This window comes from Drosophila teissieri, chromosome 3R (genome assembly GCF_016746235.2).
Source record: "Drosophila teissieri strain GT53w chromosome 3R, Prin_Dtei_1.1, whole genome shotgun sequence".
NCBI lineage: Eukaryota > Metazoa > Arthropoda > Insecta > Diptera > Drosophilidae > Drosophila > Drosophila teissieri.
In genome coordinates this window covers 28290400-28313562 of record NC_053032.1, presented here as the reverse complement: position 1 = coordinate 28313562, position 23163 = coordinate 28290400, and the positions used below count along the sequence as shown (strand labels likewise).

Here is a 23163-nt window from a genome sequence, read left to right as displayed (position 1 = left end):
TCCCAATCAGCAACTCACCAAAAGGTGATAGTGTGTGCGCAGTGGGCGTTGGGGGCGCAGGGGGCGGGGCAGATCGGGGGATAGGGAGCCACACGAGTGCTGATGTCGGTAATCAACCTTGAATTCGTTTTATAAGCGCCTACACACACCACAACCAAAAAAAACCGAAACCGAAAAAAAAGCTCCGACGGAAACTATGTAAAATGGTATTAGAATTATCGCGAGATACTTAAATCTAAAAGCCAGCAGCAGCTTTCAATCCCAAGTTATATGTATTTTCATATGAAATTAACATTTTACCAACATGCCCAGATTTTCAAAACGTTGATGTCGCAACAAACTTGTTTCCTTGTTAGTTTTTTCTCAAGTTTTTTCCCAAGTTTTCTGTGAGTGGCCTGCCACTCAGGTAAAATCGGACGTCACTCGCATCGAGTTTTCTGCTCGAAAATGAATTGGAAAAAAAATAAAAGAAACTATGCTGGCGCTCTCGGAATAAATAAAATCAACATAATTCAAACATAATTCTCAAGCTCAGGCAAAAGCACGTGATGGCAGCATGCAAAGTGAGCTAAATATATATTTATCTCTATTTGTTTATTCATATACACATATGTACATATGTGTGTGTCTATGCGACTGGACGGGCTAGTTGAACCGATCTCGAGTTGGGGCAAACTTTGGCTTTATGTTTTCCTATTGTGGATGAAATATATACATATATATATATAAGCCAGAGCGAACAGTTTTGTTTGATTGTCCAAGGCTGTGCATTGAAATTCAAGGCGTGCCGCCACTCATTAAAATTTATCTACGTCATAAATTCCCCAAAAAAAGAGCCCACCAAATTATGTATGTTTCACGTAAAGCTACCATTTACCATTTACGATTGGTAAATTTACCATTTGCATGGCCGTTGTAAAAATATTGGGCAACGGTGCGTATGAGCGATGCCTGCTTTGTGTTGATCTGTGGATGCAAACATTCGAAAATAACCAACTAATTGGACTGCCACACAAATTAAGCCCATTTTAATTGCACATTTGAACTGATGCTCTGGATTAGCAGCGACATACGAAATTGTATGCAAATTGAATGAACAACTTTCCCAAATTAAACCCATACAACATAAATGAAAGGTATGAAAACAGATTAGCATTGCTTTTGATTTGCTCTACTCTCTGCTATTTTCATGTCATTGCTCCAAATTCTCCGATTCGAGCAGCTTTATTAATAAATATTTAGATGGCCTGATGGACAAAGTGCCGTTGAGTGACTGATTGACATATTTGCAATCTTGCAATCTTGCATTTGATTTGCAATTGTTATTGGGTGTAGACTCAAAACCGAAAGCTAGTGCCAGAATATCACTTGAGGCCTAATTAATGGCATCAAATGGAAGAGCGCTGTAGAAAATGTCCAAATGTTTGGACAGCTGTGTTTATAGAAATAGTGCTATTTATTTGCATTTTCATCCAAGACAAACAATATTCGTTTCGAAAGATACACATATAAATCTGTATTGATAATTTATATCAACATGCGTTTATAATCGTTAATTCTAAAACGTTTTTAATGCACTTTACAGTCGCATATGTATAGATATACTCACTATGCATCGCTCGAAATTTGTTTTGCAAAAACAGAACCGGGCAAAAGGCATCGAGCAAGTTAACTAAAAATAAGCTCATTTATTGCTGTTTTGCCTCCGTGTTGCTTTTGTTTCACCATTTTTCGCTTTGTTTTCCGATGCACTGAGGAAAACGGAATGGGTGCGAGTGCAGCGGCGAATTCCCGTTCACCTTCCGCAGGCGGTGGCAAATCCCCGCCCCCTTAAAGCCATCTCAATGCCAACGGCTTAAAGCTCAAAGCCTATCCGAGTTTTTTTTTCTTGCCATTGCGCTTATTTTGTATCTCAGCGATACATTTTGTTGCTTTGCATTGCCCGCTGTTGCTTTTGCTGTTGCTTTTGCTTTTGCTATGGCCACTTGCAGTTGTCATTGCGGTTGCCGCTTGCGCTTGGAAAATTGGGTTATTGGGTCATGATTCAGTTCGAAGCAATAGCATGCCAGCCACAACACAACACAATCGCCTCGATTTGTTTTTCGTTTTTGCCAGCCAGTCAGGCAGTCAGCCAGCGAGCGAGTGAGTGGGCTGTCAACAAAGCGAACTTGTGGATACATTTTCAGCTACTGTTTGCCGGCTGCAAGTTAAACACGAATGCGCAGCCCCCAGACTCCAGCGAACTCATCGAAATCCCAAACCCAAACCCAATCCCAATCGCAATCCCAAGCCCAATTCCAATCGCAATTCCATACCATCCCCAATCCGAAACCCAGTCAGAGTTTTGTGTGCCTCGCTTTGTATCTTTCTAATTGACTTCCCTCTTTTGTCTGGCCATTGTCAGCGATGTTGTCGTTTTCATTGAAGTTGCTGCTGTTGTGTTGCTGCTGTTGCTGCTGCTCCTGCTGCTGCTGTTGCTGATGTTGCTGCTGCAGTTTGCTGCTGCTGCTGCTGTCGTCGCCGCTGTCGTCGTTGTTGGGGCAACACTTGACACTAATTAGGCCACTCTTTGTGCGCCCGAGCTTGCCTTGCATTATCTGCAGCTGAGCTGAGCTCCGGCGCTCTATGCAAATGTTTTCCTCCTCCGTTCGCCTTTCAATTAGCTGCCATCTAAATATGTATCAGAGCATATTTACTTGGCACTTGGGTCAGATAAGCGCTATATGCATGCACTGCACTGTACTATTACGAGTATATACATACATATATATGCATATAGGAAGAGAATCGAAATAGTTCTCCTCGAGTGCGAGGTGCAAATGCGAGTAAACTACGCAGCTAAAAATACAAACAGATACAGTATCTCAATCAATTCTATTATGCTCGACTCGCAGTAAATCACTCGCAGACAAATTGATATTGTAATTCTCTCGATTCGGAGCATCCAAACAAATTCCTGTGCACTGAAACCAAATTGCAGCACACAACATTGATCCATCTAACTTGGAATTGTTTCAGCATTATTTCCAATAGTTATTTTCTCGCCGTGCATTTTGGTGTGCCATTGACCAACATTTTGCCGCCGCCTTCACGGCTAACATGTAAAGTCGTACAAGTCGAGAGATGAAAATAAGAAATGGGGCAGGAGAACGAAGGACAACATGGGCCATAAATTTCAATCAAAAAGTCTGCCAGCAGCAATTAAATTGCGCAATTTTCGCCCTGCTTTTTTTTACGACCAGAGAATTTTTCGGCAATGCAATGAGAATTTGATTTTCTGGCTGAAAGATTGAGACCCGACATTAATACACGTACTTATATATGTACATATTCAAATTCAAATTATGCGGGTGATGGATGATGGCGTCGATGGGACTTGGAAATAATTCATCTGGGAAATGCGAAAAGCAGAAAGCAGGTTATTATTCACACCCAACAGTTCACACTGATTTGCCCAACTGCAAATAGATATTCATGGTGGAAACAGCGCATCACATCACAGGTACACACCGAACGACTCGCAATTGCATAATGACTTTGGCAATTGCCACATTAGCATATCAAATATTTCTGTGGGCGTCTCGCATAGTTTGTTTCTTTTTTTTTTGGTTTTTCGAGCTGCCCCCGAATCGGAATCGGAATCCAAATCAGAAAACAAAAACATAAACATAAAAAAACATTGTAGCACTGACACACCAAATAAATTTGCAACTAGAGACTGCAGCTTTTGGACTTGGCTTCAATTTCGTTTGCAGTTTTTTTAAGTGCGACAAGGCAAGGGGCTGAATTTGTTTCCCAAAAGCGACTAAAACCGGGGAGAAGCTGCCAAAGTAGCACACAGCAAATTTTGTTTGCTTTTCGAGCTATTTCGTGTGTGATGCAAACAAAACGAGGCGAAATGTAGAAAATGTAGAAAAAACAGCCACAGCGAATGCAGCCAGCAGTGACACACTTAACTTCCAAGTTGGTCACCCTGTCGGCTACGCAATATTCGTGATTCGCACTGCATTTGGAATTTGAAGAGGCACAGATACGCCTGTATGTGTGAGTACGCTCATATGTGTGTATGCTCAAAGGAAGCACTTCAGTGCCACTCCCCTTCTAAGCACGAACTCAATCAACTTCATGTTTTGATGATATCTGCGTGCCACCCCCTCCCCTCCTCCTTTCCCTTGCCCTTTCCCTTACCCTTCCGCTTACCCATTCCCGTCGAGAAATGTATGTCATAATTTCGCCTGGTTGCTGGCTTCTGGTCCCCGGTTTGTTTGTTCACCCCGTGTTTTTGGCTTGTTTACTTTGGGAATTTGCATGCAGCGCCTCCCGTTTTTGGCCATAACAACAAGTTTGGCCCGCCGGCATCGAACCATTTGACCCATTTCGCCTGCCAGCCGAGTGAAACATTTCGTTTTGTTCCAGCAACTGGGTCAAATAGGGCCTATAGGATCGCCACCCCCTAAAAACATTGATTAATCAATCTATGCCACCCCCCTCCACACAGCTTTGATCTTTTTCCACCCCCTTCTGCCTTCGGGCATTGTAAACAGAAAGCTAATAGATGATGGAGTTACAATCACCGCCAGCTGACAGCTTCCCAAGAAACAACCGGCCGGGTATTTCGTCATTGGCCAAATCGACGATGGATGGTCAACAAACCTGGGAAGCACCCGGCAACCAAAACGAGACTCAAATTGCTTCCCAGTCGAGTCATTGTCTCATAGTTATTTGGGTATTTATTTATTTTTTTTTGGTTGTTGTTCTTCGTTTTCTCAGCCGAGTTTGCTGACCGAAAGACCGGCATATTTTTGGACCTATGACGAAATGACGAGAGCCTATAGTTAAATTAAATCTGACACGCATCTGGGTTTGACTTTTTATGACGGTTTTACCATTTAATAGACTTCTTCCCCATTTTCTTAGTCTTACACTCGTATGGTTTCTGTTTTGATGGCCGGCTACTCGTACTTTTTGGTATTTTACGTTTGGAATGGGTTTCGAAAGAATTCCACAGCTCAAGATTGGATTCAAATTACGATTTTTAGGCTTCGCTGGACGCCACCACGCACACACACACAGCAACAAACTAAAAAGGAACCAAAAACCCGCAGACAGAGAGAGCGAGACAGCACGATTGCGTTAGAGGGAGAGGGGGAGACAGAGACAGAGGCACAAGGAGCGAGTTCGTTTGCCTCACGTTGAGAGCAGCCACCACCACCAACTTTGTTGACCTTCATCAAAATCTGGCGAGGGCAACAGGCAGACACAACTCTGCCGCAGAGCCGACAAAAAACATAATAATAATAAAGCAACGCAAAGGATCACCTGTTGCTGCAGCTGCTCGCCGAAAGAGACGGGCATATGGCGTGCGAGAGAGATAGCAAGACATTTTGAACCCTCGGAGGGTGAGATTTCACAGAAAGACTAGGATTCCTCCACTTGTCTGGTTCCCAAAATTTATTAACATAAAAAGTGGATAAATGGATTAAATTTATACAAGAAAATTCCCACCAAGCACTTGATGTTTCAATTCAAGGTATATCACAAATTCTCAACAATAGTAAAAATTTATGAAATAGTTTTCTGTTCAAAGGTAAGTGTCAAATTATGCAGAGAAAAACGTCAAATTGCTGCACACTCCAATCAAAATCTACTCAAGGCTCAACTGCAATCGGTTTATGCGACTCACAAATTATTACATAATTTCATAATCGGCAATCAAAGCGAAGAAGTGGAAGGGAGACAAGTGCCAAAGAGTGCAGCTGGAATGCCAAGCGATTTAAACAGCACAATTACGGGGCGATTTAAAACGCGCTCGGCGGGCGAAGGAGGCAGCGGCAGCGGCATCGATAATATGTAAATGCGTTTGTTCCCCTGCCGAAATGAACCGAGAACCGAAAACAAAATACACAAAACACAAAACACAAAAACACACTGCGACCCAAACAGTCGAAATACTCGAACGGGATCAACGGCACTCGTTCCCGAAAGTTGAATAACCCAAATGGGCGTATAAACAAAATACAAAATAAAAACCAAAACCAAAAAGAAAGAATCTGAAAAGGAAAATGTAGAAGCAACGGGAGAATGCGTACAAAAATGCAGAACCAAGTAGAAGCGAAAATAGGTCGGCAGGGGTATTATTATGCCACTAATAATTCCAAGGCTCATTTATGCATAATGAGTCACAACTCAGCATAGCATACTATCGTAATGGAGTGGAGTTGAGGCGCCATGAGTAATATGGAGTTCTCCGTAAGATGATCAACACGCCGATGATAAAACATTGGATGACCAAGCACATCGATCGGTGAGCAGCCAAACACACATGTGTAACACTATTACCCACAGCCAAAGAATTGGGGACAATAAATGATATCACAGCGTGGGGCTTACCCCATACCCTAATATCGTACAATCAACTTGGCTGCGTTTCACATTTCAGCAGCAGCAGCTATGCTGCTATGCTCCCCTATACTTTATACACTTTATATGCACATATTATTGAGCATATCCAGTTGCATTTCCCATGTTCATATGTATGTTACATATGTACATACATGCGTACATAAACTAACCCCCTTTTCGATTGGGATTGGTTTCGAAGGATTTCGAGCAAAGGATTCCTTGCCGACCCTTTATGTCATTCATGTCTCAATACGGATCTGGGAATTTATGCGAGAGTTTCCTGTTTCAATTAAATTTTATTCGAGGCGATAAAATTTTACGAGTCTTCATTGTAGCGCAGAATAGGAGAAAAATTGTCAAGAAAATGCCAATGGTATTACTGTCCTGTTTTTCATTAGCCAGCCACATTCGCAATTGCTATGCGCACATCTTTTTTTTTGCTTCGTTTGTGGCCAAAAAGAAACTATTTGGCAAAAAAGTAACTGTTATGGCAAGTGCTCGAGGAATTTGTGCATTGCTTCAATTAATATCTGAATGGCAAACGACGAAATGGCGAACCGGCGAACCGGCGAAACGACGACGTCATCGCAAGCAACCCCAAGTGACTAATGCCCCGGCGGAGTGAGTGTTCTATATTTATCCCGTGACGTCGTAGGCAGTGTTTATGGCCCACACAAAAACGCCCCTCAGCCCAGCCGCCCATCCGCCCACGAGTAAGTGAAAATGTGGAAAGTGGAAGGTGGAAGGAGTCGTCGTGGGCTAATAACACCCATCGAAATGGCCGAGAGGCAGGGCCTTGGGACATTTGGCAACTAATCGCCTCGTAAATACGGCACTGCAATGGAACTCGCGCGGATAATCCAGAGGCGAGTACAATGCGAAAGGCGAGGCAAATAAAGCAGGGTCAAATGAATGCGGCCTTTTCGAAAGTGTGATAAGCAAAGCACTCGCCGGGTAAACTGCTACGTAAGCAAACAAACAAGCGCGAGCAGCAACGACATTACGTATACGCAGTGAGCAATGATGACGACACAAATTGCGTAGCAGATGGCAGTGAAGCGGTAGCATTGTCACTGGCCAGGGGCGTACTCGATACAGGGAATCTCCATTAGTGGGTCATCCCCCTTGCGACGGACGCCCCTGTCAACGCCCACCACTCCCCCCCTGGAATTTAGATGGCCAAAATGTAAGAGGAATGCCAGCGAGCCAGACAAAAGCAAAGCCAATGAAGCGAATTTGATTGTTATGTGAGGTGAAAACTGTTAAAGTCAAGACAAAGGAGGGTTTGGTGATGCGAAATGGAAGGGTGGGCACATTAAAACCATTTATTGTTTACCTTTGACTACAGAGGGAAATCAATTTTCCATATTTGCATTGCTTGTAAATAAATGTGGTCAATGTAGTTGCTAAAAATGTATCCCAATTTCTTTCCCAGTATAATATTGGTTTGTTCTTTAAACTTTTGACTTTGCCTTTTATCTATTAATAAATCTCGTTTTGTGTGCTGTATTTTCCCCAATCTATCTGGTGTATCCGATTTAGGTACAGTACCCACCCCAAAGGGAGAAAATGGGCCTCCCATTTTGGGTTGTTTTGCATGCTGCACGAAACTCATTCAAGTTAATTTAATCGCGTAATTTACGCATGATTGGCATCGAAAACGCGTGAAGACATCGGCCGGGTGTCGGCTCAAAAGCTTCTTCTTTTTCTCCCCCCTCCCGCCATTCCATTCGCTTGGCGGTGTAGCTTTCGAAATGTAAATAAACGAAAATAGAGACCAAATGTGTTGGGTTTTCGGGGGGAGGCGAGGTTTTGGGCGATGACGTCGCCATCGCGCCTACGCGACCGAGGGAAAAATGAAAAGAAGAAGCCTCGACATAAACAAAAAAACCAACGAATCCAAATACATACAAATACATACGAAATACAGACACACACACACAGAGACAGACAGAAGCACAGAAAGGGAGAGGGAGCATAGGGCCCAACATAACGGTGAGAAAACAAAATGGCGACCATATTGCGTTGTAGTTTTTCGGAGCTTGGGAGGCTGCCATTTTGTTTTTGGCGCCATCTCACCCCCACCCCGCTTCTCTCTCTTTCTCGCTTCCCCCGAGTGCGTAAGTTTCGTGTTTTTTTGTAAACTTTGGCGGTCCAGCCGGCCGGTGGATTGACAGATTGACTGACCGACTGAGTGAATGAGTGAATGAGAGTCTGGCAGACGCTGCATTCGAAATGCGGTAGAAAGTGGCCACAGGCGACGGCTCAGCGGTAGAAAGTGTGAAGTTTTCGACTTTGATTTTGCCAGCCACCGGTATTATGTTGGTATTTAGCTGTGATTTAGATGTGGATTAAAGCACAGTCCAAAAATAATTTCATTTGCTGTGCTAAAAATATATATTTACTCATGAAAACCATAATTTCAGGGATTTAATATGAATAAACTCCTTAGATAAAATAAACCAATATTAATAAATAATTTGCTTGCGTTTAATAAAATACCTGATAATATTATCATGTTATTAAATCCTAAGCTGTTAAAAGCAATCAAAACTTGAATATACATCGTAACTTAAGTGGCTTTGGTGGCCGTTACCACACAACTCTTTTTTCCTCTCACGCAATTATCCCCCAAATCAACTTTCATAACAGTGGACTTGCAATGCATCTCCATGCTCCACACAATCCACCAACTGGGGGATTCAATTGACCATCCGAGGAGAACTCGTCCGTCCGTCCGTCTGTCTGTCCGTATGTCCGTATGTCCGTCCGTCTGTCCGTCCGTACGTTCGTGATAAGCCGCATACGATAAGCGTGCAAGATTTACTATCGCCTTGCTTTTCAGGGATTTCCAGCTTTGAAATGTGCCTGCCACTTGAGCTGCGACTTCAGCCCGGCAGCTGCCGTTGATTCCCCCCGGGTGCAAGTTGCTGCTGTCAATTGCACATCAGCGCCAAAGGGGTTGCGGGGGGTGGGGGTGTGAAGCGGCGGCTGTGGGGCAGGATTGGCGGATAGTGGCAACAAATTTGTGAAAATCAACTCAACTGCCCGCTGCTGCCACACACAAACCAACCAGCACATAGACCCCATTTATGTACATTTTAGTTTTCCAACGCCATTTTATAGTATTGATAAATCTTGTTTGATGTATTTTATTGATAAATCTTGTTTGATGCTTGTGCTTTTATAATAAATATATAATTACACATTTTGACACAACTGACCACAATTGATTCGTTGTCAATAATCTCTTTATTTGTACTAATTATCTTCTAAATGATACCTAAATTATCGCCGCTCATTGAGCAAGCGTATCAAATGAATAAATGATAGCTCTTTAATAAAATCAGTTCGACTCGTGTTTACTGCCCCCGTTATTTATCCGTGAACTCATTGTTTTGTTTCAAATTACAATCAATTTGGTTGCTAGTTTGCTGGTGCAGGGGAAATTGTTGCAGCTCAATGGCAATGGAATGCAAAGGCACCCCCAACCACACCCCTTACTTCACCCCTTACTTTGCCAACGAGAAGAAGAAAAGCCAGCAAAAGCGACGAAACATTTTAATTTGATTAAATTTCATGTGACCCAAATACCGGAAGCAGTTGTTCTCAGTGCCCTAGACGAAAGTCCCCTCCCATCGCTCACCGCCCACCACCCACTGCCCTCCACCCGCCGCCCACTTTGCCCCCCAGGAAGAGTGACAATGGCCTCGCATTACGGAGAGCAACAAAAAACAAAAAAAAAGGCAAGGGAAAACGCAGAGAAGCGAAATGGGCGCAAAACAAAATCAAAATTGTGATAAAAAAGGGGGGAAAATGGAAAAGCGGTTAAGGGTGAACCCAGAGGGGGGTGCTAAATGGGTGGGGGGGGAGGGTGCTGAATTCTGGTTGCGTGTGTGTGTGTGTGTGAGTGTGTTTGCTCGGCGCAAACCGGTGACGTTGACATCTTATTTTATTTTATACATTTTTCGGCTTTGCTGTGCCACATGAAAAGCAATTTTCATGCGTGGCTTCTTCTCCTTTGTGTACGTGTGTGTGTGTGTGTGTGTGTGTGTGTGTGTGCGTGCGTTAGTGTGTTTGTCTGCAAGTGTGCGTGCTTCCGCTGACAGAATCAAATGGAAACCGAACCCAAAGAGCCGGTTTTTCTTCAAAGCGAATAATCAACAACAACAACAAAGAGTGTGCTTATAAAAAAGAGAGTCCCACACACAAACACACACACACACGCACACACCGGCAAACTGAGCGTGCGTAAAGTGCGTAACTGTTGTTAATAAGAAACGGGTTTGCTTTGGGCTTCTTTAGTGCCATCTCGCTCTGGCCGCCTAACTGGTGTGTACAGCTGTTTTCTGTTTATCTCGCACTTTCCGGCTCCTCTTTACATTCGTATTTTTGTTTACGTTCTGTGGCACGCACACGAGACCACGACACGCACACGACTCCCCCCGCCCACTCACTCACCCATACCATTGCGCCCGAGTATCTGCAAGTTTGTCGTCTCTGTATCCGTATCTGTATTTGTATCTGTATCTGTATCTGAGTGTTGTACTTTCTGCTGGGCGAACACATTTTCACACTTTGCGCATCTCTTTCTGCCTATTTTGAATTGTTTTTTTTTTTTTGGTGTCTTTCTTTGTTGTTGGGGAAAACCCTCTATGCCTTACTTAATCACCAAAAATTCAACTTCATCGCTTTCACTTTTAAATTAAGTCATAATAAAGCCAAGCAAATAAAGCCTTATAACGCACATAAAAAAAGACGAGAAAAACCGATTCGTAACCTACTTTCGTGTGAATAAGATACTGCGCAAAAAATGATCGAAGATCAATAATTAAAGCTCTCGCTTTTTATTTTTTATTCAAACTGGACTTTGAGTATACAGCCCTTGAAGCTGTTCCGCCATCCAAATCAAGTCTATTTTGGCCAACGTTTTATGACGCTCATCAAAGCAACAAAATCGCCTTCCGGGTGGGTAGATAACTAAAAACTGCAGTCTTGGTTTAAAGTTAAAGGCAAATACCAGTTGATACTGGTGCGATATCGTTTTATCTGAATGCTTGTGCCATTTTTCCCACAAAACTTAAGCTAAAACACTTGGGATCGGATTCTCTTTTTTTTTGTTATTTTCTTGCTGCGCGCTGTCTTTCTTTCAGCGTTAATCAAAACCCCATTTCAAACTGACCCACATACCAAGGTGGCATGTACCCAAAACGCCAGACTCACCCAGACATAGTCGAAAAATCAGGTGTTCACGTGTATAGGTTTGTTCGTGTCTGTGTGAATATCTGGTTGTGCTTGTGCTGAAAGGCCGCTTGAAAAAGCTAAAAGGCGCTGCTTTGAAATCAAAAAAAAAATAAAAATAACAAACTCCAACGAAACTGAAACCGAAACAAGCTATAGGCATTTTTTGAAAGTCGTTTCGATTTTTCGTTTGGCAATCGCTATTCCCTTTTGATTGCTCTCATTTGTGAGTCATGAAAGAAATTAACGCTATGACAGCAGATCAAGACCACTGGTAATCCAAAACCAGCCAAAGGACAAGTCGTTCAACCTGCAAAAAGGTCACCGAAGCAGCAAAGACCCCCAAAACAGAATATAAAGAAACGACACAAAGGGCAAACGTTTTACTCCCTCGGATTTATAGCTTCCAATTGGAGTGCAGCATTATTTGTTGTCGGGCATCATAAATTGCCAAAAAGCAGCGACTTTCTACCTGCAAGATCTACGAGTAGTAGCCGGCAAGGTCGATTAGTCATTAGAGTGCGGCACCCAGGCACCCAGACCAATATCAATATGAGCGACCATGCCATCCATGTCCAGAGTTTCCAGAACCGAAAATCCAAATACCGAAAACCCAAAACCCAAAACACGGGGTTCTTACTCAAGTGGCCTGGCACTCTGTTTTTTTCCCCCGCCCAGCGAGTTTGGTCAAACAAAAAACCGAAAAACGGCATGCAGGCAAAAGGAACAAAAAGGGGAATTTATGTTTTTGCCGGTATCATAAAACCATAGCAATGCACCGAAAAGAGAGACGGGTAGACGGGCGGAACGGGAGTGTGAGTGGTTAGAGGATATCCCTGGGCAGGTCGTTAGCCGATTTCGATGGCCAGAGACATGGTCGAACAGCGGGTAGTCCTGCAGGGGATAGAGACATAGGATATGGAAGCAGGCGCAGACATGCCCAGCCAGGACTCGGAACATCCAGGCTCAAATGGCTCAGCTGATCAAGACCCTTGATAAACGATCGCCGGGTTAATGGATTTATGAAAACAAACACTCACAGAGTGTGGAAAGTTTCTGGCCAAATCCAATTATCAGCTTACAACTGCTAAAGATCCGGGCAAAAACCCCCGAGAAACTTGATTGATTTTGGGAAGCGAGCGGTAGTTACAAATGAGCTGCTACCAGCTGGCCGAAATGCGCTTTTGGCCGGGCCAACAAAATGGGTCGCTGCCGAAAAGTGAGAGGCCAGAACACGGTTAAATACATTTGCTTTCTGCTTCTTTTATTTTTCTTTCTTTTTTTGGTTTTTTTGGGCCCGCAATGAAAGTAAAAAGTGAGTTGGAGAAATGGGAGCAGCAGCACTTGCGTGCGTGCATACATACATATGTACATATAGAAAAAATCACTTGGCAATGTCAATTTCAATGCCATTAAAACGAATTTCGTTTTAAATGCAAAACACAGGTAGAACGGGAGATAACGAGGGTAAAAACTACAAATTACCCTGGGCGGAAGTGCCAACACAAATCGGAGTGGGCTACCCGTCTTTAGTCCCGGACTCTTGACAAATTACACCCGACATTTTGGCCGGCAGCTGAGCTTAATTCTTGGCCTCCAAGCTGCCTGGCCTCCATTAAATGAGCTTGCAAATTATATGCGCTGCTGCTCCTGCTGCTGCTGCTGCTGCTGGACACTTGATTCATGGCTCGGCCATTATACGTCATCGTAATTGAAATGCGACTGGAAATGGACGTGGAAATGTAAATGAAAATGGAGATGACGATGGCGATGGCGATGGCGATGGCGATGGAAATGCGTGCAACAAGTTTCTCGTTTGAAATAACCTTAGAATTAATTGCCTCACGTTTCCGACTCAAACAAAAGCAAAAAAAAACAGCCGAAAACAAAGGCAACTGCTGAAGTTGAACCGAAAAACAAATTTCGGTTGGAGCCAAACAAACACTCGCACACACACACACACACACACACGTGACCATCACATGCCAGCGAGGACAACTATTGATAGATGTAACAAATTTCCCCACCCCCAACCGTCAGTTGAGTTTTTTCGATTACAAAAGCAGCAAACGAAAAAAGGGAAGAAAAAAAAAACACAGCAAACAAAAAAACCAATTGTTGATTGACTTACAACATAGCAGCGACGAACTTGAGCTCTTCACATTTCTAGTTATTTTCAAATTTGTGGCATGATTGCCGAATGATGAGGTCATAAGAGTTGGAGCTTGTAAGTAAGCACGTTTTCCTACGACTCACATTACCATAGCTGATTATGCCAAAAGATTCCGATTCCAATGCCAATACCGATTCCAATACCGATTCTGATTCTGATTGCGAGGCTTTTCAGCCCCGTCACCGATCGTAAAAGCCAGGCGAGCGAACCAAACAAGCTGAGATAGATACATTTTCAGTGTTTTCCCCTTTTGGGCAGCGCATAAAACTCGATCGGGTCACAGCACGGGTATCTGTATCTGCTGGATACCAGATACCATATACCATATACCAGATACTAGATACTGAACCGAAGTGAATACCGAATGCTGAGCACTGGATACTGGGCACAATGGGCCGACTTCGGGCTGGGGACAAGCCCACACATCTGGCAGCCAGCTAGCTCTGACAAATTTATCGACTCGTCGCCACACGGAAAAGATATGCGCAGCTGACTTGGCATTGAGCAGCACGTATCGGTATCTGCATCTGTATCTGTATCTGTATCTCGGAATGTACGGGTACACGGTTGGAAAACCATAAACAGTTGATAGTGTAACATCACTTTGGAGCTGATAAGCTATGAAGACGCTATGCCCATCGATGGGATGGAATACAATAAGTTCCGATAAGAACATTAATCGCATATGTGGCATATGTAAGCATCGTGTAAAGCTACTATTTCTTCCGGTGTATCGCGTCATTCGCATGCAACAATTACAAATGTTCTAAGCGATTATTAGTCGAGAGAGGGAAAAAACAACGGGCCGGCAAAAACAAAAACAACCAGCAGTGGAAACTGCAAGGAGGGAGAGCCGTAGGTGGAGCGACAGAGATGGCGCGAGGAAGAGATGGCGCGAAAGGGACGGAGCACAGCTCGAAGCCGGCTGTTGCATCTCTTTCCCGCCGCAGCGCAGCGCAGCGCAGTCAGCCGGCAAACCGCGTTGGCATTGGTATTGGTATTTGTATCTGTGGGAGCGTGTATCCCACAGATGCATGTGTTCCGCTCATGTATCTAACTATCTTTGTATCTTTGCCATCTATATGTCTGACTTATGACGCAATTCGAAAAGTTCATCTGATCTTTTTTCTGCTCTGTCTCTCTCTCTCTCTCTCTCTCACTTGCTGGGTATCGCTGTCTGTTTCCATCAGCCGGTTGATGTTGTTGTGGTTGCTAAGGCGCGGCCGCAGTCCGTAGAATTAATCTATATAATTAGCTGTAAAGCGTAGAAACATCTAGCCATATATCTCTATTTAGCCCTGAATTTCGTAGCGCATTCATTGCAATTGTTTCCCCACAATTTACATTACCCTTTTTCGCTTTTTTATCGTGGGTGTTTGTTCCACCATCGGAATTCTTTCACGAAACCGAATTCTAAACAAATTTTCATTACGACACGATCTCATCATCAACATCAACATCTCATCCGTAGGAAAGCATCGTCGTCATTGGGATTGTTTTTTCGGGCTTGAGCGTTTGGATTCGGGGGCGATTCTATAAATGCCCCAACCGATGATGTTTCACTCTTGAATTATTTTTCGCCGCTTTTATTTATTAAATGTTGTTTGTGTTTGCCTAGCCGTTGAGCAGTTCAACGATTCGAGTGACGTAATGGCAAAGGGGCTGTGGCTGGAGGATTAGCTAGATCATGTGTGTGGGATCAACTGAGCGGCATATGTAGATGTGTAATAAAGGCCAAGCAATAAAGTTTATAAACTATTGCATTTTAGCCGGGATATTCAATACGGAATTTCGTAGTTATTTCAGTGCTTCCATTATAGCATGGGATCAAAGGGTCTTTGGGAATTAAGCGCAACATAAAAGTGCCACACATTTTGCGCTGTTGCTGTGCATCGAAGATACGTAATTAAATCTGAAGCCGCTTCAGTTTCTGGTCAATCTAATCTCGGGGGCTCGAACTGGCCCTCAATCGAGAGGGGTTCTCTATATCGCAACGCACGAGCAAGAAGGCCAAACCCAGAGCGTAACCCAATTACGTGCCAAAAAGCGGAATGCGACCCTCGACAAGTATTTTTTGTGCTTTTCTCTTTTTTGTTCAGTCGCTGCATAGTTGCACATAGAACGCGATTGCACATACACACACTATATATGTACACTATGTATATATATATATACATATAGTGCCATATCGCACGGTACTGTACACTGGGGTGCGAGTAAATATATGCTCCGAATACCCGAGTACATAGGCGCATAGATACATGGTGTGTATCTATGTACATGTGTATGCTGCTGCGCCCCCGAAAAGGGGAGGGGCATGCTGCGGTGTGGCCAAGTCAACCTTGACACACTTTCCACCGCCCCACAAAGCTGATGATGTTCGTGATAATGTGGACGATGATGACGATGCTGCTGGCGATGATGAAGACGTCTTTCTCGGCTGCAGTGGACAGCTCAACCCCCACAAAAAGTATCTAAAGGATGCAGAAACTCGCACTTCGCATATTCAAACAAAAAGAGTTTCTTGCAGATTCAAAATAACCATTAGGAGGTAACAAGTAAGTATGACTAATAGGACTCACCTCATTTCCAACTGTTGTGATCTTGACAATCACCTCGTCCTTGGTGGCGTCGTGCTTGACAACATCGCCGCTCTGCTCGCGTCCGTTGTAGGTGAAGTAGACCCGCTGGCCGGGCTGCAGCTCGGTGTCCATGATGGACCGGAATCCGGGTCCAATCAGATCCGATTCGCGGAACTCCTTGATCATGGCGCTGCGACGCAGTGCCTGAGCGGGACTGATGTGTACGTTGGCAGCGCGACGCGTTTCCACGATGACCGACGGATCTGTGGAGGATGTGGACGATGTGGACGAGGCCGTGGACGACGTGGTCGCGGCTGGGGACTCGACGGCGGTCTTGAAATCGAAACGGACCAGGTAGCGCGTATCGGCGTTCAGCTGGGCCTCGCCGGGCGCCAGAAATGTGGGCGGCGGCGGCGGGGAGAGCGGTCCCATGTACGAGGGCGGCGTTTTCACGTCGGATATGGTGCCGGAGTACCAGAGGCCATCCGGACCCTTGGCGCACACCTTGGTGCCGATGATGGAGCGCTTGGCCAAACGGCGGCCGGTGGACATTTTGTACGTTCGGTTATTCTACTTTCCGGATTGGTGGGGGGGCTATTTTGGTTACCAGCGCTTTGGATTTGCTGCGCTGGATTTGCTAGTCTTTTTTTTTTACGTCTGTTTGTTTGAACTTAGAACTTGAACTTGGCCTAAATGGGTGGCCACATTTTCTCTTTGCACTTTAAACACTTTTGCTTTTTTTTGTATTGCACTTGAGTATTTTGATTTTGTGAATATTTGTTGCACACTGCTTCCCAATTAGTTACACTTGTTGTTTGGTTATTAAACGCACTTTGTCTTTTTTTTTGAATTGGAGTTGGAGTTTATTGCGGATTAATGGGATTAATTTTGGTGGCTAATTACTTAAGTCTGGCAGACGTTCTTGGTCAGCCGGTAAACGTGAAATTGGCCAAGACTGGGCAGTTTCTTGATGATATTCTTGTGGTACAGCTCCAGAGAGAAGGTGACGCGGTACAGGAGCCACTGGGGCGGATGGAAATGCGGCTTTAACTTCACATGCTCGGCGTCGCTGGGCGTCTGAATGGCGTGGCAGTTGCGTTTGTGCCTAAGCATAATCCAATTTTGACCGCTTGTAACGTCAGCTTGCAGTTCGAGCTTCCTGCGGGGGAAAGTTGATTTGTTTTTCGTTTTTCGTTGTTCGCGCTTTTGCCGGTCGTTACTTTTCACTTTTCTCTCAGTTTTCTTGCCAGCTCACAAGCACACACATATATGAACATACACACACTTATACTGGCACACACACTGGCACAACACAGAGAGCAATATGCGATGCGATGCAATTGGCGGCTGCTGCACTGATTTGTTTTGACTTTTAGGTTTTTATTTTCTGCCCTTTTCGCTTTTGTGCATGTGGCTGTTTTGCTTTGAAAATCGCCCAATAAACTAAACGGAACACCAGAAGTGGGCCCGTTTATCTTGGGTTTTTGGCTTCTACTTAGTTTGCTTGGCTTTTCACTTGGCTGTTGGCTATTTTTCAGTTGTTTTGGTTTGGCGGAATGGCCCGAAAAGCGCTTATCGGTCTGCTCCCGAGAGTTGGCTATCAGAGACTGAGGCGAGCGCACGAAAAACGAAACGAAAAGCAAACGGCCAGCAGTTACAGTTACCCACACACACACACGCACACAGAGGCGCGCTCTCCCTCTCCGACTCTCTCTTATTTATGTTTGTGTGTATGGCCGTGTTTCTATGGCATCTACCTGCGCTCGGAAAAGCAAAATAAAACACATGTGTGCGAGTGTGTTGGGCCTCCCCGCAGCATAAAAATGTTAGAGGAAAACTGCAATTTCCACGGCTAACAGAGTATCCAAAACAGTGGCAAATCATATAATTATGCTATCTAAGTGCGCAGTAGTTTAGCAACAAAATAACTATGACGCCATCAGTGAATGGTTGGAGCATAAAACATGGGGACAGCATTGAAAATAAGAGCAGCATAAAATACTACGCAGTTATGAAAACAAAACCAATCTACAGAGCACTTGTCAACGCATACGCGCATCATAAATGTGCGTGTGTGAGCGCGACTCGCTCTGGTTTATCAATAACAACAGAGCGATAACAGCTGTTGGAGGCGACGCAGCAACAATGTTGCGAAAACAGCTGTTGAACAGCGAACATCAGCCCCAAAACAAACGAGAGAGAGAGAGAGAGAGAGAGAGAGCGGAAAACGGAGTGGGGCCACACTGCTCTTGGATCCTCTTCGAACCTTAATAGATCCCGGCAGTTTTGATGCCTAGACTACAAGTATTGCATACATCAAGGATCTAGCCCCGCTATTACCAAAAATCATATGGCCTACTCTAAGGCGTTTGTCCTAACAGCCCTTAAAAGATGTTCTATTCTTGCAAGCTTTCCATTAATCTATAAAAAATTGCCAATCAAACAAAATTAAAGTTGTAAATGGTTTTCAATTATATCTTGCAAGCTAGAAGTATTGTATTGCGACTACCCGTATAGAAAGTCGCAAATGCTCTATAAATGTTAGCGTAGGGCAGCGGAAAAGAGCCGGCCGGTTTAACGATAACGTCACAGAATTTAACAGTTAAAGAGAGTGCTGTGTTGGCTGTGCGTGTGTGTGCTCGTGTGTGTGCGTGACTGTTTTCCAACTGTGTGCGAGCGACTCACAGCTGTTATGTGCTTTGAAATTCATTCGATTTTGTTTACATCAATTCCATGCTGGCGCTGTAGATGTGAATATGTTGCTGTGCTACCGATGGATGTGGATGTGGATATATGTGTTTGGAGGTTTTCTGGTATTTTTGGGCTCTCTGCGGGCCGAGCATTGTTGTTGCCTTTGGAATGACCTCTGTAGGCATTCTCCGGCAACGTCAGCAAGTGTCGAAGGGCGATGGAAGGGGCCATAGGAAGGGGGCGGGGTTCGTTTATTGCGGGGATGGGCGTTCCAATCTTCAACTCCAATAACCATCACATCCATGGGAGATCCAGAACGCCACGGGGCCAAGATTTGCGTAGTTATTGTTCTGGAGTTTCGACGTTTCTGCGTTTTCCGCTCCGTTTTCGGGGTGGATTTTCTGGGGATTTTCATGCCGCCAGCATTATTGAAGACGTCATTTGCGAACGGAGTGGGAAATCGGGGAAAATGCACTGCGTATTTCCCACTCCATCAGTGCGATTGTTAAGTCAACCAAAAAACCGAAATAAAAGTCAAAAAAATGGAGGATGGACGGAAGACCTTGCGAGATAGTGCGGAAATACTGCTTACAGCTCTTATCAAGTCGAATATTCAACTGATTACAGGCGAAGGAAAAACTTATGTGGGTCTTATCTGCGTTGGGCTACACAGAGAAAAAAAGCACCGGCTCCTTTTCATACATAATTATGCGGCGGGTGCCAGTTGATTGAATTTACTTGTATTCAAACTGGTATGCTATTGGAAAATCGTAATCCTGCGAAGTTTCAGCTGGTTCGACTGGTATTTTGATATTTGATATGGGTAAGCGATGATTGCTGATTTCTTCCCCCTTTCAACCGGAATCGAAGAAGAAGGAGAAGCAGCAGCAGATGAAGAGGAGTGGCGGCCAAGTGCAAAGATGAACTATCTGGTAAATTCAATTAATCATTTCTCCAGTGGAAATTCCGCAGCAGCAGCAACAACAACCACAATGCCAACAACGCAACAACAGCAACAACATGAAAACAAATCAACAGAGCGTTACCAGAGCTACAACAAATACGCAGTTACGAAAAGAAAACAACAAAGTGAATGTAAATGTAAATGTGAATGTGAATGCAATCCACGGATTACAACACCAAAACAGCAAAGGCAGCGAGCGAGCGAAGGAAAAGGCAAAAGGCAAGAGGCAAAACCAAAACAAAGCATAGGCGTTAGACGGAGCGAGATGGCGATAGTTGGATACAGAAAACGGAAAACATGCACACACAGATACACAGATGCACGCACACAGTCGCATTGACACATTACCTAAAACTGGAAAATAGGTCAAACGCCAAAGAGAGAGCCATGTAAGAGCGCGCCGTAAGAGAGCGCAATTAGAACGGGAATCGACTGTTAGCTAACAGCGTCCCCAATTCGCTGGCCGTTCTGATTGGACTCGCTCCAACAGCAAAAACTTCTTGGCAGCTGTTGCACTTGAGAGTATATGTATCCGCGACACCCGAACCCGCTACCCCTTCCCCATCCCCCCTGGCCAACTACCATTTTTCAGATTTTATTCGAATTTTATGAAAATTAAACCGGATTTTTGGGTTTGCTTTGTAAAGTTGTAACTATGAGTTTAACCCTTTTTTGTCAGTGTTTTTATAGCCGATGGATTTGGCAGGGCGCCGCTTTTATTGCCAACACTCCAAACAAGAACGGCAACTTAGCATTCATAAATATCATATGCAATTCAGAAAAGATGGAGTTGTTTATGGAATAACTTCGGCTAAAATAGTACAACATACAAATGGTTAACTATTATAACAGAAAATTATGCTGGAAATTCATAAAATAAATAATTATTGACTCAATTGATATCATGTGACTTTTCCCAATTATAATCTCGAGTGTAGTTTCATTCCCTCCTTTATCACATGCTCACACCCGTAGATATGCGCAATCTTGTGTGTATAAGTGTGGATTTGATTTGATCGCCTTCGAAACCGGATTTTCAAAATATGTATGTCATTCCATGCCGTTCCATTCAATTACGCTGATGCCTAGGTATCGCCATCGCCATCGCCTTCGCCGAAGGTACATATAGGTCCCCACAATGGACGGCCTTTGTTGCCAAGAAATCAGCTTGAAATTACCCCGATCGACGGACTGAGGAGCGAGGAGTGAGGAAGGGACAGTGGAGGGCAGTTGCCACTGATGCTGTGATGACGTAGAGAAAGTGCAAGCTGTATGCAAATTAACGACACTGTATCGGATCGGCTTAAGTGGTCATATCGGATGTGGATGACTTTTCTTACAACCCTTGAAATGCTGTTAGCCTATCCCAATTATGCCAAATTTCCGTTCGTTATCACATCAGTACGCCATCAACCCCATCGCAGGGCACTCACTAATTAGAGTCGCTTGGCTACACCCCCAAAGTTGTGAGGGAACATGTCAAACTACGGCAAATGTGCTGTCATGACTGCGAACTTGGACTTGGACGTGGATGTGGATGTGGACATGAGCCTGGACATGGACATGGACATGGACATATATGTTGATGTGGACATGCCACCGACGCCGCGTCGAGTTGTCCATCAAAAATGTGAGTGGCCAAACATAAAGCTCTCGCACACAAAGCAAACAAATCGCAGATGGCGGAAAATCGCCCTTGACTCGCAGTTAGCATATAGTGCATATGCTTGGACACCAGCTCTGTCTTCGACTTGGAACTCCCACTCCAAGCCGAAGGCCTTGACATTTGGAGTTGCTGCTTGCTGGTTGCGTGCTGCGATCATTAGAATGTTTACCCGCTCGCTGGCAAAGTATCTGCTTCTATTTTCAGTTGGTTTTGACATCCAGCAGGTCGCGAGGGGAGATTCGTTTGTACGGAATGGAAAATCAAGTAACCAACGGCCAACAGGGTCGTGTGATTGATGTGAACATGTCAGCACGGACATGAAAGTGGACGGCGATGGCGCTTTGGGTTTGGGATGCGGATTGGTGATGGTATTGGGATTGGTATTGGGCTGGCAGGAAGCATAAATTGTAGACAAGATGAGCGCAGATACTGCTATTACACGACTCACAATCAGCTGCAGATACAAATTTATGTCATGTGCAGTCTGGACATGTGAATGACAAAAAAGCATCGCCACGGACTGATAGACTTTTGACAACCGGTTTCACACGGCGAGAAAAACTGCCTCAATTTCGTTCATTAGTTATCAATTTTTAAACTTTTTATGCTGATGCAAATATGTGAAAGCTTACCACTGAATGCAGTGCAGAGCATTCTTTAAGTTCCCGCTTTTTTGTATCTGTTTGATGAATTAATTAATCAATTAAGTATTCTGAATTAAGTATAGCTGCATTTTGTCCATGTGCATTTGGGGCTTTGGAGTTGGGAGCCCCGTGTGGAGTTGGCTGGGGTCAAGTGGCCACCTGACAGCAACTTTCCTTGGCCGTGCCGATTTCACCGCTGAACGATTCAATCGAGAAGCCAGGAATGGGGAATCCAAGATCGCAGATCGCAGATCACGGAGGAAAGGAGGAAAGGAGAAAAGGAGGAGCTGCGCCTCCAACATGGAAACTGTGCGTGCTGTTGACATTGGGTCATAAATTCTGGTGAAAAGCAGACAACAGTTTTCATTGTTTGGCTGCTCAGATGCAAGACTTTTGTTTGGACAATACACAAATATGGGCACTAGGCAAACACCGATACGCAGCAATAGACAAATAAATGCCTCGAATGAAATTGGGTTGGGCCTGGCGATTGAGGGGCCTACGGGGTATATCTCGATTGGGTTGCGTTCGATGGAGTTGCGATGGAGAAGGGATCGGAGGGAGAAAGGATGAGGAGTAGCAAAGTGTAGAAGTAGAAAAGGGGAGGCTGCAACCAGCTGTCCGAGCCAAACTGTTGATTTTGCCGTTTGCAGGCAGAGTTCCATCGAGTAAACAAGAGGCATTCAAATGGAACTACCCCCTGGCTGCAGGAACCCAGGCCCAAAATCAGGCCAAAGACGCCACCAACCAACCTTGGCAACTTTGCAACTTGCAACTAGGCAAACTTCAGGTCGCAAATG

General features: G+C 44.4%; 2 protein-coding genes across 2 annotated transcripts in view; both read right to left on the bottom strand.

The window, feature by feature from the left end:
• LOC122622004 (zinc finger protein 395) overlaps positions 1-17250 on the bottom strand; it is a 120322-nt gene extending 103072 nt beyond the window's left edge. The window contains exon 1 of the mRNA XM_043800090.1: positions 16399-17250. Coding sequence (XP_043656025.1) covers positions 16399-16950 — 552 coding nt within the window. The 5' untranslated portion in view covers positions 16951-17250. The remainder of the gene's footprint in view (positions 1-16398) is intronic.
• A 50-nt stretch (positions 17251-17300) lies between these two features.
• On the bottom strand, positions 17301-17989 carry LOC122622006. The gene has a single exon (XM_043800094.1). The coding sequence runs from the start codon at positions 17509-17511 to the stop codon at positions 17302-17304; it is 210 nt and encodes a 69-aa protein (XP_043656029.1). The 5' UTR covers positions 17512-17989; the 3' UTR covers position 17301.
• Positions 17990-23163: the final 5174 nt, after the last annotated feature.

Excerpts from the sequence above, each read along its gene's own strand:
- LOC122622006 (XM_043800094.1), bottom strand. The coding sequence starts at position 17,511 with ATGCTTAGGCACAAACGCAACTGCCACGCCATTCAGACGCCCAGCGAC.